At 46.3% G+C, this 12,342-nt stretch overlaps 2 protein-coding genes across 2 annotated transcripts; both read left to right on the top strand.

The window, feature by feature from the left end:
- Positions 1-47: 47 nt before the first annotated feature.
- LOC146577377 (leucine-rich melanocyte differentiation-associated protein) lies at positions 48-3,894 on the top strand. Its single transcript, XM_085254069.1, has 5 exons — positions 48-150; positions 840-1,027; positions 1,500-1,691; positions 1,771-1,848; positions 3,676-3,894. The coding sequence occupies exons 2-5, from the start codon at positions 873-875 to the stop codon at positions 3,863-3,865; spliced, it is 615 nt and encodes a 204-aa protein (XP_085110195.1). The 5' UTR covers positions 48-150; positions 840-872; the 3' UTR covers positions 3,866-3,894.
- Positions 3,895-7,272: 3,378 nt separating this feature from the next.
- paqr9 (progestin and adipoQ receptor family member 9) lies at positions 7,273-11,652 on the top strand. The gene has a single exon (XM_085253891.1). The coding sequence runs from the start codon at positions 8,241-8,243 to the stop codon at positions 9,384-9,386; it is 1,146 nt and encodes a 381-aa protein (XP_085110017.1). The 5' UTR covers positions 7,273-8,240; the 3' UTR covers positions 9,387-11,652.
- Positions 11,653-12,342: the final 690 nt, after the last annotated feature.

Genomic DNA, 12,342 nt, shown 5'->3' with positions numbered 1-12,342 from the left:
CTGCTGCTCCGACCCGAGCCAGCGCTGCTGTTATTGTGATTATCCACATCATGTGATCAGCAGGCCGGGCATGAAAGGAGGCCTTTTATACGAGCTGTAAGCAGTTCTCAGAGGCTGGTATGCAGGCTACATCTGATCCTCTTCAGCTCGGTGAGTCCTGATCAAACTGAATATCTGTGCGTGCTGCTTTCACACTAACAGGCTGCTCCATCTACACCAATCAAGGCATTTAGACACATTTTGGCGTTTTTTTAGTGATTTCTGGTTCATCACATGCTGAACAGTGTTGCAACAGACCAACTGAAATCATTGTTTCATGAGCTCCACATTAAATCCATGGTAGCGTTGAAATAAAGTCTGCAGCAGTTTGATGTTTCGGGTCCTGTTGCTGACATCGTTGCTGTACATTTTGTTCCCATATTGTTTACTAGGTTTTTTCCTGTTGTTTCCTTTCAAACAGTAAAACGTGCTGTTGGTAGCCTACCATCTGTTTAATCTGCTTCAGTTTGACTTGATTTGTGTCTCCAGCTGTAAAATGTGTCGACTCTTCACACGTTCTGTCTTCATGCTGCGTTGCTGATTGAAGCACAAGCATGTTTTCCTTGAATCCTGCCTTCTGTAACAGCACACACATGTATGAATATGCTCTTCACACACTGACACGCTGTCTGTACGTTAGCTTTGTGTGAGTGTGTAATTTCCCGACTGTCCTGAGAGTCGATAATGTTCGAGGGAAAAACAACATTTCTTCCAGAAGCATCCAGACTGCTCTGTGTCACTGCTAACCAGCTGTTGCTTTGCTGTTTGATCATCTGACTTCTAATCTTGATCACTGCCAGCTGGAGGAACAGAAGACACTTCACTGCTGGGTCATGGATCATCATGCATCAGGCCAACAAAGCCATGCAGCACATTTCCAGTGGCTTTCCTTTGCGTACCAGAGCCTCACAGAGATCCCTTATGAAACCATCCTGACACAGACAGACAGCCTGCAGGTGCTGGACCTGAGCTACAACCTGCTGGATGAGTATCCTTTTGTAAAGAGCACAGCAGCGTGCCGACCCTTTGCTAAGCTGTGTGTGCTTAAAAATGCTGAATAATATCTGTGTATTGGCAATAACGCTAACTGTTTCCAACTCTAACTTTAACCTGACGGCTTCTGTTCTTTAGCAAACATCTTCATATAGATGATGATCCTGCTTTGGTTTTGTAAGTGATGCACATAGTCAATAAAAAGCCATCGAGTGTTGATCCGAGTTTCAGTGTAAGAAGAAACATTGGACGCTGATAAACAGTCTGCGTAGCAATCCGCCCGACAACAGTTCATTCGTATTAATGAAGTTTTTCATGTAATCTCAGTTTGACTGTGGGCAGCAAACAGAAGGATGTCAGTTATTATTTACCCACTCCTGGACATGAGGGTCCTGTGGATCGGTGGGATGCTGTGGGGGTGTCAGAGCTTTCTTCACTGACGTACAAGCCTAGTGTCCTTCACTCAGTCCTTATTGGAACCCGGCTCTGCTGGGCTGCCTGGAGAAGCTCAGCACTCTGATCCTGGACTGCAACAACTACACGTCTCATGTCAAGTTCCCCTACATGCCAAGCGTCACCACAGTGTGCATCAACAAGAACAAGATCAACAACCTGCCTGTGTTTGTGGAGGAGATCTGGAGAAAGTTCCCCAACATCAAGTGAGCTTTTTCTCTCTGATGAAGCGTCTGTGCTTGCTGTTACTGCTGCCTCATGTGTTTCTGTTCCTTCTAACCGCAGGATCCTTAGCATGATGAACAACGAGGCAGCACCCAGCTACTTCAATGGAGGCAGTCTGACCCAGTACACAGACTACAGGTGAGCGTGCAGGTTGCTTTCACAGCGAGAGCTTTCTCCTGAATTTACACACAGTGTGCAAACGTCATATTATCAGTATGAGCAGGGATAGCTCAGTAGGTAGAGTGGTGGCCCCATGATCGGAAGGTCGGGGGTTCGACTCCACTGAACGGCTACCCTGAGGTACCCCTGAGCAAGGTACCGTCCCTACACACTGCTCCCCGGGCGCTGCACTGGTGGCTGCCCACTGCTTCACTGGGTGAATGGGTTAAATGCAGAGGAACTATTTCCCTATGGGGACTAACACGCACACTCTCTAAAGAAAGATACATACAAACATGTGCTCCACACAGCATAATGACCTGTGTCCCTCTGTTACCACCGTTACCACATGATGTTTATATAAACACTACATGCAAAATCTAGTCACGCTGTCTGTTGTGTACAGCGCCCCCATCTGAGTCATCAGTGCAAGAACACAAGGCCAAGATGTCCTGTGTTAGAATAAACATTTTGTTTTCATGGCCACGGTCGGCTGCACGGACACTTTGAACAGACGAGCACAGAACTACAGGAGGTCAATTTAGCCGTAACACAAGCCTGTGAAATCATTAGCATGCTGTGTGTGCCTGTGTGTGTGCCGTGACACCTGCAGAGGATCAGCTGCTGTGGGCACCTCGCTAACTTCAGCTTTTAGAAACAGCTATGGTTTGAAATATTCCTCTACGGGCCAACATGTGCAGACAGACGGAAGTGCATGAAACACGTCAGCCTTTAAAAACTGTGTCAATAAAAATAGAAACCCATGTTTTCACAGTAAAACAGAAAAACATACAGTTTTAAGATAAACAGTAAACACGTGGTATCCAAGGAAACCAGACGAACGCTGTCTGATGGCTGACCACAGAACAGCTTCCTGCTCCGTGTTAATGATGCCTGAAGAACACAGCAATAACTCTGCATGTTCACATGAACAGCAGAGCCTTCTTTGCATCACGATCGTCAGTCTGCATCTGTCGGCTGTTCCTGTGTCTCACAGTCGTGCATCAGTGTTGGCTGTTGGCCCTCATGCACAGATTTATCCATGTCCTTGAAATCTTTTCATACTGTGTGCTGTAGATTTTACCTCTTCCATCATGTTGTGCTACTGTTGTCAGTGAACCACAACAGCTGCACACTGCTTGTCCAGCTGTTTCTTCTTACTATCACTTCTCAGCCACCTGCTGCCCTGTTCCAACTGTTGAAAACCAAACAGAGAAAAACAGTAAAATGTAGTTTGAACTGTTTTCTGATGTGTTTATGAGATTTGCAAACCACTGTCTTTGTGTTTATACGTAAGCCCATCTTTGGAATGACTCAAACCAAAACAGTCCGAACATGTAAATGTTTTGTGGACATTACAAAGACATTGTGCCTGTAACAGTGCTCAGCATGTGTATTATAATACCAGTGCTGTTCAAATGGTTTTTATGGGAACACCACCCACTTGTGTGGAGGCATATCTATGATCATCCACACACAGATGTCTAACTGCCTGGTAGGTGTTGGCATGAGTTTCTTGGAGTCATTGTCAGACTGGTGCAGTGGGCCCTGGATACTTCCTGGTACACAGCAGCACCTGTCATCACGTGTCAAAAGTATGCAGGTAGTTCCTGGAGATTGAAGGAAGTGATCTGACCGGCCACCTGACCTGCATCCAGTGGAACATCTCCCATTTAAGAAACTTTAAACTTGTAAGCTGTGATGATTTAAAAGGTTATGAATCAACACAGTCGGTGTGCTTTTTCTCTACGAGTCTATCCGTGGTGCATTCACCCATCTGGCCCTGTTCTTGCTTTGCCTCTTCAGACTCTATGTGATCAGTCAGCTTCCAGGTCTGGAGATCCTGGATGACACGGAGGTCCTGGAGAAGGAGAGAGCCCAGGCTCGGAAAACCTACCGGCTACAGCAGAGCGGTCACAGCAGCAGAAAACGGAGAAAGGACTCATCCAAGAAGCACACTCGCATTCAGAAAAAGCCCAGCAGCATTATGAAATAAAGCCTGTGTCGCCCGTGTTAATGTTATAATTGTGCGTTCTTTGTCTGCTTGTATTAACATTCATCTAAAGCTGTGGTTTGTGGTCATGTATGGGCATGTGTGTCTGCTGGGCTTCATCTGAAAAACAATCAATAATTAACAGGAAGTGCAGCGAGTAGCTCTTAATGCAGAGCACCTGTTTTACTGAATGAATAATAAAGCAGCCAGAGGATTCTTCCTCTTATCGCCTGTAATGTTTCCATCATCAGCTTTCACACAGGTGCTCTCACATGTTCCTGCATCTGCTGACAGAAACGCGTTCCTTTTGTTTTTGAGCAGTGCATCAAAATCACTGTGTGCAATAAAACGCATCATAATTTTAATGACGTGCATTTTTTTAACAACACTAAATCGACTGTTTGTCTGCTCGGTCACCAGCGTCAGAGCTGCAACAGGCAGGACTCCGAATGACTCCAATCATGATGTTTGTGATTGTGGAGATATCAGAACACTCTCAGATTAATGTTGTTCTGCATACTGATCTCAGTCTCTTTGCATCAGCTACAGGAAGAGGGAGTGAAGTTGTGTCTGCATGTGTTACAGTCGGTATTTTCAGCAGGAGGCACCACTGTCAAACTCACACATCTGGTAGTTTCCCAGAGAAAAGAACGACATCAAACGTTAATTGAATCAACAAACCTTGAACTTTTCTTCGCTGTGTGAAGCACAGCCTGTGTTTCTTTAGAAAATCGAACCATCTGATTGGCTCACCCTGCACTCACACACGCCGGCCTCCTACTGCGAGCTCTGTTTGGTCAGAAACCCGACTCTTCATGTTCGATGCTTTGCAGTGAGACCTTTGTTTCACATGACTTCTCGTTTCTCTGTTCTGTGTTTTGCTCTCTCGGTTCCTTCCTGTGCTACAGCTGACACCCTCAGTGTGTTTCTGCAGCTCTCAGTATGAGACGTTCTCTCAGTCTCCCAGCATGTGGTCCTGCATGCTTATACTGAAGGAGCCGTGAGCTCTCACATTTGTGTCACAACATGCTAGCAGTTACAGACATGTTATTTGTTACCACGTTTCAAAGATCAAAGTGTTGTTAGAACGTCTCACGTCTGTGTGAAACAGACAGTGCAGGTAACCTGACAGCGCACGCTAGCATTAATGATGCCCACAGACCACATATGATAGCAAGTCAGGAGTGTATGTGATGTGTTAGCTTCCATATCTAGTTCACTTACGTCAGCTGCACAGGCTCGGCTAAGGTTGGGACACTGCGACTAAGCCCTGTGGATACGTCTTCACATATGCGCTGACAGAACCTCTGGGCAGATGTGCAGCCCCACTGAGCATGCTATAGTTCTGAGCAGCGTTTGGAACAGGTGCAGATATCTGTGCTCTGTGCGCAATGTTGTATAAGTTGTGGCTTTTAGTCATTTTGAAGGCATTCAGAATCCAATTATTCCTGTATGATCGATTTGTGTTGCTGTCAGAGTTTCCCCTGATACTGATGAACAGAAGCTCACTCAGGAACGAGGTCACACAGAGCTCAGGTTTTCACTCGTGAGGGGAAGCAGTTGATCTCCAAACCACTTCAGCTTGCTTTCCCCCTGCAGGCTGTTTTTATTGGTTACACACATGAACATTCATAAAGCTTGATGCTGTATTACCTATGAGAAATTCCTATAACTGCTTACAAAGTGTGATTGTGCGAGCATGGTTATACAATGTGTGGTTACATGATGGGAGTGCAGCTCTCCCAGATTGTTGTCGGTAGAATCTGTTCGTCTCAAGGCTGCTTGTTGCCCTTATCGAGGTCGTGCACGCAGTCATGTGTGTGGTTACCTAGCAAACAGAAGCACTCTAGCTTTCTACCTACAACACATGCATCAAACCTAACATTCACCTTTGCTGACTCTATCTTTTCATATAAACTTTCCGTCTTGTACAACATGTTCTAGATTTCTTTTGTCTGGATCTAATGCTGATGTGTTTAAAAATATAGACATAAATACTCGTAAAAAGGGGAACTGGGCTGGTTGCTGACTGTGTCATCTTTATATCCTTTATTTCCACGATGTTCTTCTTGCTATCAGTGTCACGTTTGGGCTTCGTCTACACGACATGATTGTTTATTCCCTGAACAAACTGTAAAGGTCATATTTGAACCCTTCACTCATTACAACAGGAGGACGTTTTGACATTAAGACCACTTGTCCTGTATTCAGATGACTGTGCTGAGGTTTGAGGTCAGATAGTCACCAAATGTGAAATATGAACCAAATATCTTTAAATGGTAAAAGTTTCCTGTTCTTGTGGAACACAATACTTCACTCTGAGAGCGACTTCTCTACACTAGCTTTCTGTTCTCAAGTACATGTTTTTGTTTGTATTTTGTGTAACTTTTGTTAGTCTCTACCTCTGCATTTATCTTTGCACTTGTCTAAATAAGGAGGACACAAGATGAATAAAGATTATTTAAATAAATAATTCAGTGTACAGGAATTCATCAAACTGGTTGCAGGAATGAGGTTTTTCTCACACAGGATGTTGCTGGCTGCCTTTGTGATTAATAGCTGTCTAACTAGCTGGTCAGAGAACTAACTAGCTGGTTAGGATATTGAAAAACTGAGTTGTTATGTTGGTAGTGGACAGGAAGCAGACTTCGTCCTCTGCACTGAAGATTATTCCCTTTGTTTTTCCCTGTCTTGTCAGACATGCAGTGGTGTAGCATGGTGCCCCTAACAGTGCAGTCCTCATCTGTCCCCAGTGTGACTACAGCAAACCTCAACCACACGACACGGACACACGCACACTCAAGATTTCTGTATCAGCTGCACGAGTCGTAACTGTACCGGAAACTGAGTGAATCCCCTTCAAAATAAGGCTCTTGGAAGATTTCACTTCGATTCCGTTTTATTTAATTTTGTTTGTAACGCCAAATCACAACAGCAGTGACGTCATGTTGCTTCCCATTATAAAGACCAATAACAGGCCGCATTAGAGTGATCTCTCTGCGTTTGTCTGCCTGCTCGGACCCCTGTTCAACACACCGCACTGCTACATCACAACACTCCCGATCAGGTGTCAAACACGAAGCCTGCCTCAGGATCAGATTCAGCAGTAACAAGGACGCGGGCGCATCTTTCCAGAGCAGTTTGTGGTCGTAGTTAAACGTAAATGATGAATTCAGAGACGCACGTCCTGCCACACTGATAGTGCTGCCAGCTCTGCTCTGCTGCCCTCTGCACCCAGTGCAGCTGCTCAGTTTTTCCTTATAATGAATAATAATGAACCTCGGCTCAAATAACAGTTTCACCTCACACGTCCTGTATTTGGTGCTGCCTTGTGTTGTAGTTAGAGACTGCGCTTTGGCAGTGCGGCGGCGGTTCAAATGGTGGACACAATGACCTCTTAGAAGTGTTACGTCACAGCCTCGGTGTTCCCGTTTGAAAGCGCTGACCGGAAACTCGCTGTGACTGCGCGTAACTTGACGCAGGTGCCTGTCAAAGCGCCGTTCCGCTCGGTGTTTCGCAGAAACGCCGGCTGCCGTCGCCCTCCTCGGGCATCGCGCTCTCCTGCCTCATCGACCCTTTACGCGTGGAACATATGAAGGCGCGCTCTCGGCTCTAAAATGCTATTTTTAAACGTGACCTTGCGTCGAAGGACTGAACGCCGGCTCGTGTCAGTCCTGAAGGATTTCTTCGTGCCCGCAGCGCACTGCAACACACCGGCAGCTGAATGAATAGAAGCCGGGCCGTGGAGACTCGCTGCAGCAAACAGGACAGTGCTGATGAACAACACGGCCTACATGCCACGGAGTCTCCAGGACACCAGCTGTACGGACTCCTTCACTGACGCGCTGTTCCACCTTGTAACACAGTAATAACTGAGCTCCATTTTATTCGCTGCTGCAGAACTAAGCATCACAAGACAGGTGTGTGTGTGTGTGTGTGTGTGTGTGTGTGTGTGTGTGTGTGTGTGTGTGTGATCCACTATGCAAAAGAAGGAACGACCAACAGGCAGATGGACTTTGCATGCTGGATGTTTCTGCTGACCTTGGAAACCAAAATGAAAAATTAACCAGTGGCCTAAGCTTTTTGGATATTGCATAACTCTTCTCTGCTCTTGGTTCACTCCTGGGCTTTGTAGTAGCTGCTCACTGGATTAGTGTGCAGCTCACGAGGCCTGGAGGTGCACAGAGGGTGCTGAATGGTCTTTTAGAGCTGGGCCCGTCTGTAGATGCCTTATCCACCCAGAAGCAACGGATTGAATCGCAAACCACGATGTGATCAGCAATAAAGTCAACAGCCAAGCAATAAAAGTGAAGAACTTATGCAAACAGAGATCCCAGCGGAGGTTTTTGTCCATCGGCAGCATAAATAAACTCTAACTATGCTTCTGAACTGCGGTCAGCCATTGCCTCTCCTGAGGCATACGGACGTGCCGCCTCGAGTCATAGAAAACTTTATCCTGACGGGCTACCGCTTCCCAAACTACAGCCTGTGGGACTGCTTACTGTCAGCGTTCAGGCCTACCAATGAAACGGGCAATTTCTGGACGCACTTTCTTCCTGTTTTCATCTTTTTCTACTACTTTGTGGAGGTTTTTGGTTGGGAAGGTGCGCCTGATAGCGGTGAGCCTTTCTTCTATCCGCTGTGGAATTACTTTATTGGGGTGTCCTGTTTACTGATGGCCAGCAGCATGGCTCACCTGCTTAACTCAATGTCTCTTGTGGTACGAGAGGTTTGCTTCTTCGTGGATTACGGCACCATCAGTGCGTACACGGTCGGCTCATCGTTGGCATACTACTACTACATCCACCCTCAGGCAGGAATAGCAGAGACAGGGAGCAGCTCCCGGGTGGAGTTGAACCGTGAGGCTGCACCCTCAGCCTATGCAATCCCAGAGTGCAACGTGTTCTTTGAGACCTACTACATCCCGTGTGCATGTGTTGTAGCAATCATCTGTGTTTTATCCTGCTGCAATACTCGGCAGAGGTGGAGGCAGCATCGCTATATCATCCGGACGCTGGTTTTTCTCCTTCCGTTTCTCATCTCCTCCACACCAATCTTCTACCGCCTCCTCACCCGATCGCCTTACTCCACCTCCTCCTCCTCCTTCACCGCTTCCACCCCCATGGCCCGCTTCTTCTATCGCCACTGCCTCTGGTTGCTGGTGTCAGCCATCTTCAACATTAGCAAGTTCCCCGAACGCCTTGCGCCAGGACGCTTTGACATCTGGGGGCACAGCCACCAGTGGTTCCACTGTTGCACGTTTTTGTCCATCCTGGATGAACTTCACATGATCAAGGCTGAGATTAAGGCCATCTTGCTGAGCCCAGCGTTGCTGCTGCCCCCCACCTCCCTCTCCCACCTACCTGGACCCACCGTTGCGTCCACCTACGGAGTGATGCTCCTCCTCCAGACCACCATTGTCTCCATCATCGTATGGTTCTCCTGGCGGGCCAACTGTATCTATGGATCCCAGAGAGAACAGCTGGAAAAGGAGCACCCCAAGAAGCACCTGAAATGTCACTGATCACGGAGAAGTCACCGCCATCATTAGACCCGCCGTATGTTCCCGCCCCCTTTGGATTATAAGGATTATATGTAGAGCTCACACGTGTGGTTGAGTGCATATCTTTGCCAGTTCTTTCCCCAGAGCTGCTCCAGCACCTCCTAACAGGACGTCTGAGCGCTGGGACAACAACTACCTCTCAGGGCTCTGCAATTATGGTTGCTGCCCAGGAGAACTAATGTTCCACTTTACGACTGGTTAACATGTTAGACGTTAGTGGGACCATTAAGAACATTTGCTGATGAGCTGTCTGCTGTTAGGTCCTTTTTGTTCTTCCTCCTCCGTTTGTTATTTCGAGCTAAAACGGTGTGTTGCTGCGGCCTGTGCCGAGCCCATTGTTTCATGTCCAATGATTCCTTTGATAACATACCTTTTCTTCCTCTTACTTGCACAAACATTCGCACACGAATCTCATTTCCTGTCTGTTTTGCAAGTGACCCTTGCAGCAGGAAGTGTGCGTTGCACACGACGACAGAAATAGCTGAGAGCTCTTCTCAGTCTTACAGTGAAGCACTTTCAGGGGCCGCACATACTTGCCCCGTCATTAAGAAGCCATGCTTAACTTTCTGTAAGGACACAACACTTCAAAGCAAATAACCGTGTCCTTCTGACACCGCAGTTTTTGACAGGTGAAATGTGTTTGTGTGACTGTTTCTGCTGTTTGTGTGGTTTTCCCCTTAGGCTCTGCTGCTCACTGCAGACTTTATATCTTTATGATGAGAGCAAAGTCTGCAGAGCACTGTTCCACTTTAAAGGTTTGCTTTGTTAGCGTGAGCACAGTGACTGCAGCAGTGGGCTCTGTGTCCGAGACCCTTCATGTGCTGAGCAGCCTTCAGAGTCAAAGCCATAGTTTGAAAAGTGTTGAGCTAACATCACAATTTCAGTTCCTACGAGCTGATATGACCACGTGTGTTATCGTCAGCCATACGCTCAGTGTGTCCATTTTTTAAATACAGGCTGAAACCAGCGACGTTCAGTCATGAACAGCCTGAGGCTGTACGGTCGAGTTAAATGTTAACTTTACCACCAAGTCTTGATTGAGCAAAGTTAAGCTTTGTGGCATTGCTTGATCACACCTCCTCAGCCGTGAGACTTGGACCCTGTAGGGTTTGGTTTAGACACCATCCATGTACATCGTGTTATTTAGATGTGGGTTGTCCAGAGAAGCATTAGTAGTGGATGAAGTGGACATATAACCTCTCATATGCTGAGAACTCGAACATGGAGGTGGAGCAGGTCAGCTTGGTGGCTTCATTGCTGGATGTCAAAGTATACTGGGAGAGACACTGGAAGCACCAGTCGCTGCAGATGTGTTTGAGTGTGAAAGATGTAGAAAAGATGCTCGTATGAATCTACGGGTGAAAGAGACCTGCTGTATAAAGTGCTTGAGCAGATTAGAAAAGCTGCATAAGAGCCAGATTTTACCATACAGTGACTAATGTCCCCAAATCTGTACTGCTGAACACAAACGTAAGTGTGTAATAATGATGATGATGATTTTAGTTAAACAGAAATATTCTTCTGATCATTTAGTTTCATGTCTTCCACAAAAAGAAGCGAGACATCGGTGTGGTCCGGTCCTCCACCCCGCCGGGTTTGCGCTCTTCAAACGGACAGTGACCATCGGTGGTTTTTTTTCTCTTTGACCTGTTTGTTAATCTCACGTGGTGACGTTGTGATCATGTACTAAAATCTGCACATATACCTGCTTATACTTGCACACCAGAAATTAATTCTCATGGATCAGAGTTGTTTATTACATGTGACACTGGAATATGTACGGAGGGAACATAGAGGTTGAAATCATGCTGCACTTTCTTCAGGCTCCTCGTGTGGCTCCTTTGAGGGTCTGTGGTGCTGTGATATTTCATTTCAGGTTAAAGTATTGCTGTCTGATGAACGGCCTGAGAGACTCGTCTGTGTTGAAGCAATGTGTTTACCTCAATTCAGCATTCGAATCGTTGTGTTGCTGAGAAAAACCATCGCTGGAACCGATCGTGTCCGGTTGAGTCTGGAATCTGTTAAGCTGTGTTCAGTATGAGGATGTTAGACTCACTGACTACTCATCTTACCTAGTGAAGTACTCAGGGTGAAGAAAACTCTAATAGATTATTTACACATGCATTTAATTATGAATGACTTCAGGAGGGTAATTCTAGCACTCAGTGTACAAATCCTAATCAAATAGTGTATCTTTGAGTTTTCAATAAATTACACAGAGAACTTCTGTCATTGTGGGTCTTTATTTTCTTTACTGCTTTCATAATCAATGCCACTTGAATGCTGTCCTTAGCTTCAGCTGCACAAACAGCACTGCTGGTTTCGTTGTAATGAGTGCAACACAAACACTTCCTGTAAGCTGGTGTGGGTCAGAGACCAGCCTCTACAAAGTGACAACAGCGTGCGACGACAAGCTGAACACAGCAGGCTGAAGAACAGTCATGTGGGCTGTGGGCAGCAACTGAACACAAAGCAGACATCACAAAATAATGTTTGGTTCATGTGCAGAACAGAAAGTTTGTTTTTCACTTCAAGCGTCGTTTTGAAACTGCAAACTCTGAAGCTGACGTAACAAACACTGGGAAGTCCTGCTGCTGCTTCCTGTGTCGTGGCGTTAACGTGTGCAGCTGAGCTCCTCCGTTGTTTCCCAGCTTTTCTTTTGCGTCGTTTGGATTAAAGAAGTGAGATCAAACATATTAACTGCACCCTTATCTGTGTCCATGCAGATGCTAGCAGGTGCATTTTTAACCTTTGAACGAATGGATTTGTTATTAATCTTCTAACTGACAGACGAAAGCAAATGAAAGTGTGACGTGTTCAGTTTCAGCCATCGCACACAGTCCTGGTTCCTGGCCCCACACAGCTGCAAACATGTCTATAGGTGTTTAGACTCGCTAAGTCAGGGGATCTCAGAGGT

This window comes from Mchenga conophoros, linkage group LG3 (genome assembly GCF_057382185.1).
Source record: "Mchenga conophoros isolate Kocher_MC1m ecotype Shallow Benthic linkage group LG3, M_conophoros_male_GT1.1, whole genome shotgun sequence".
NCBI classification, from domain to species: Eukaryota; Metazoa; Chordata; class Actinopteri; order Cichliformes; family Cichlidae; genus Mchenga; species Mchenga conophoros.
The sequence above is the reverse complement of the archived record's forward strand: the minus strand, read 5'-3'. Positions and strand labels throughout refer to the sequence as shown.

What these genes read in the sequence shown, in the direction of transcription:
- LOC146577377 (XM_085254069.1), top strand. Translation starts at nt 873, where the DNA reads ATGGATCATCATGCATCAGGCCAACAAAGCCATGCAGCACATTTCCAG. An exon ending in AGCTACAACCTGCTGGATGA is followed by an intron (nt 1,028 to 1,499) that starts GTATCCTTTTGT and finishes TCCTTCACTCAG; the next exon opens with TCCTTATTGGAACCCGGCTC. An exon ending in AGAAAGTTCCCCAACATCAA is followed by an intron (nt 1,692 to 1,770) that starts GTGAGCTTTTTC and finishes TTCTAACCGCAG; the next exon opens with GATCCTTAGCATGATGAACA.
- paqr9 (XM_085253891.1), top strand. Translation starts at nt 8,241, where the DNA reads ATGCTTCTGAACTGCGGTCAGCCATTGCCTCTCCTGAGGCATACGGAC.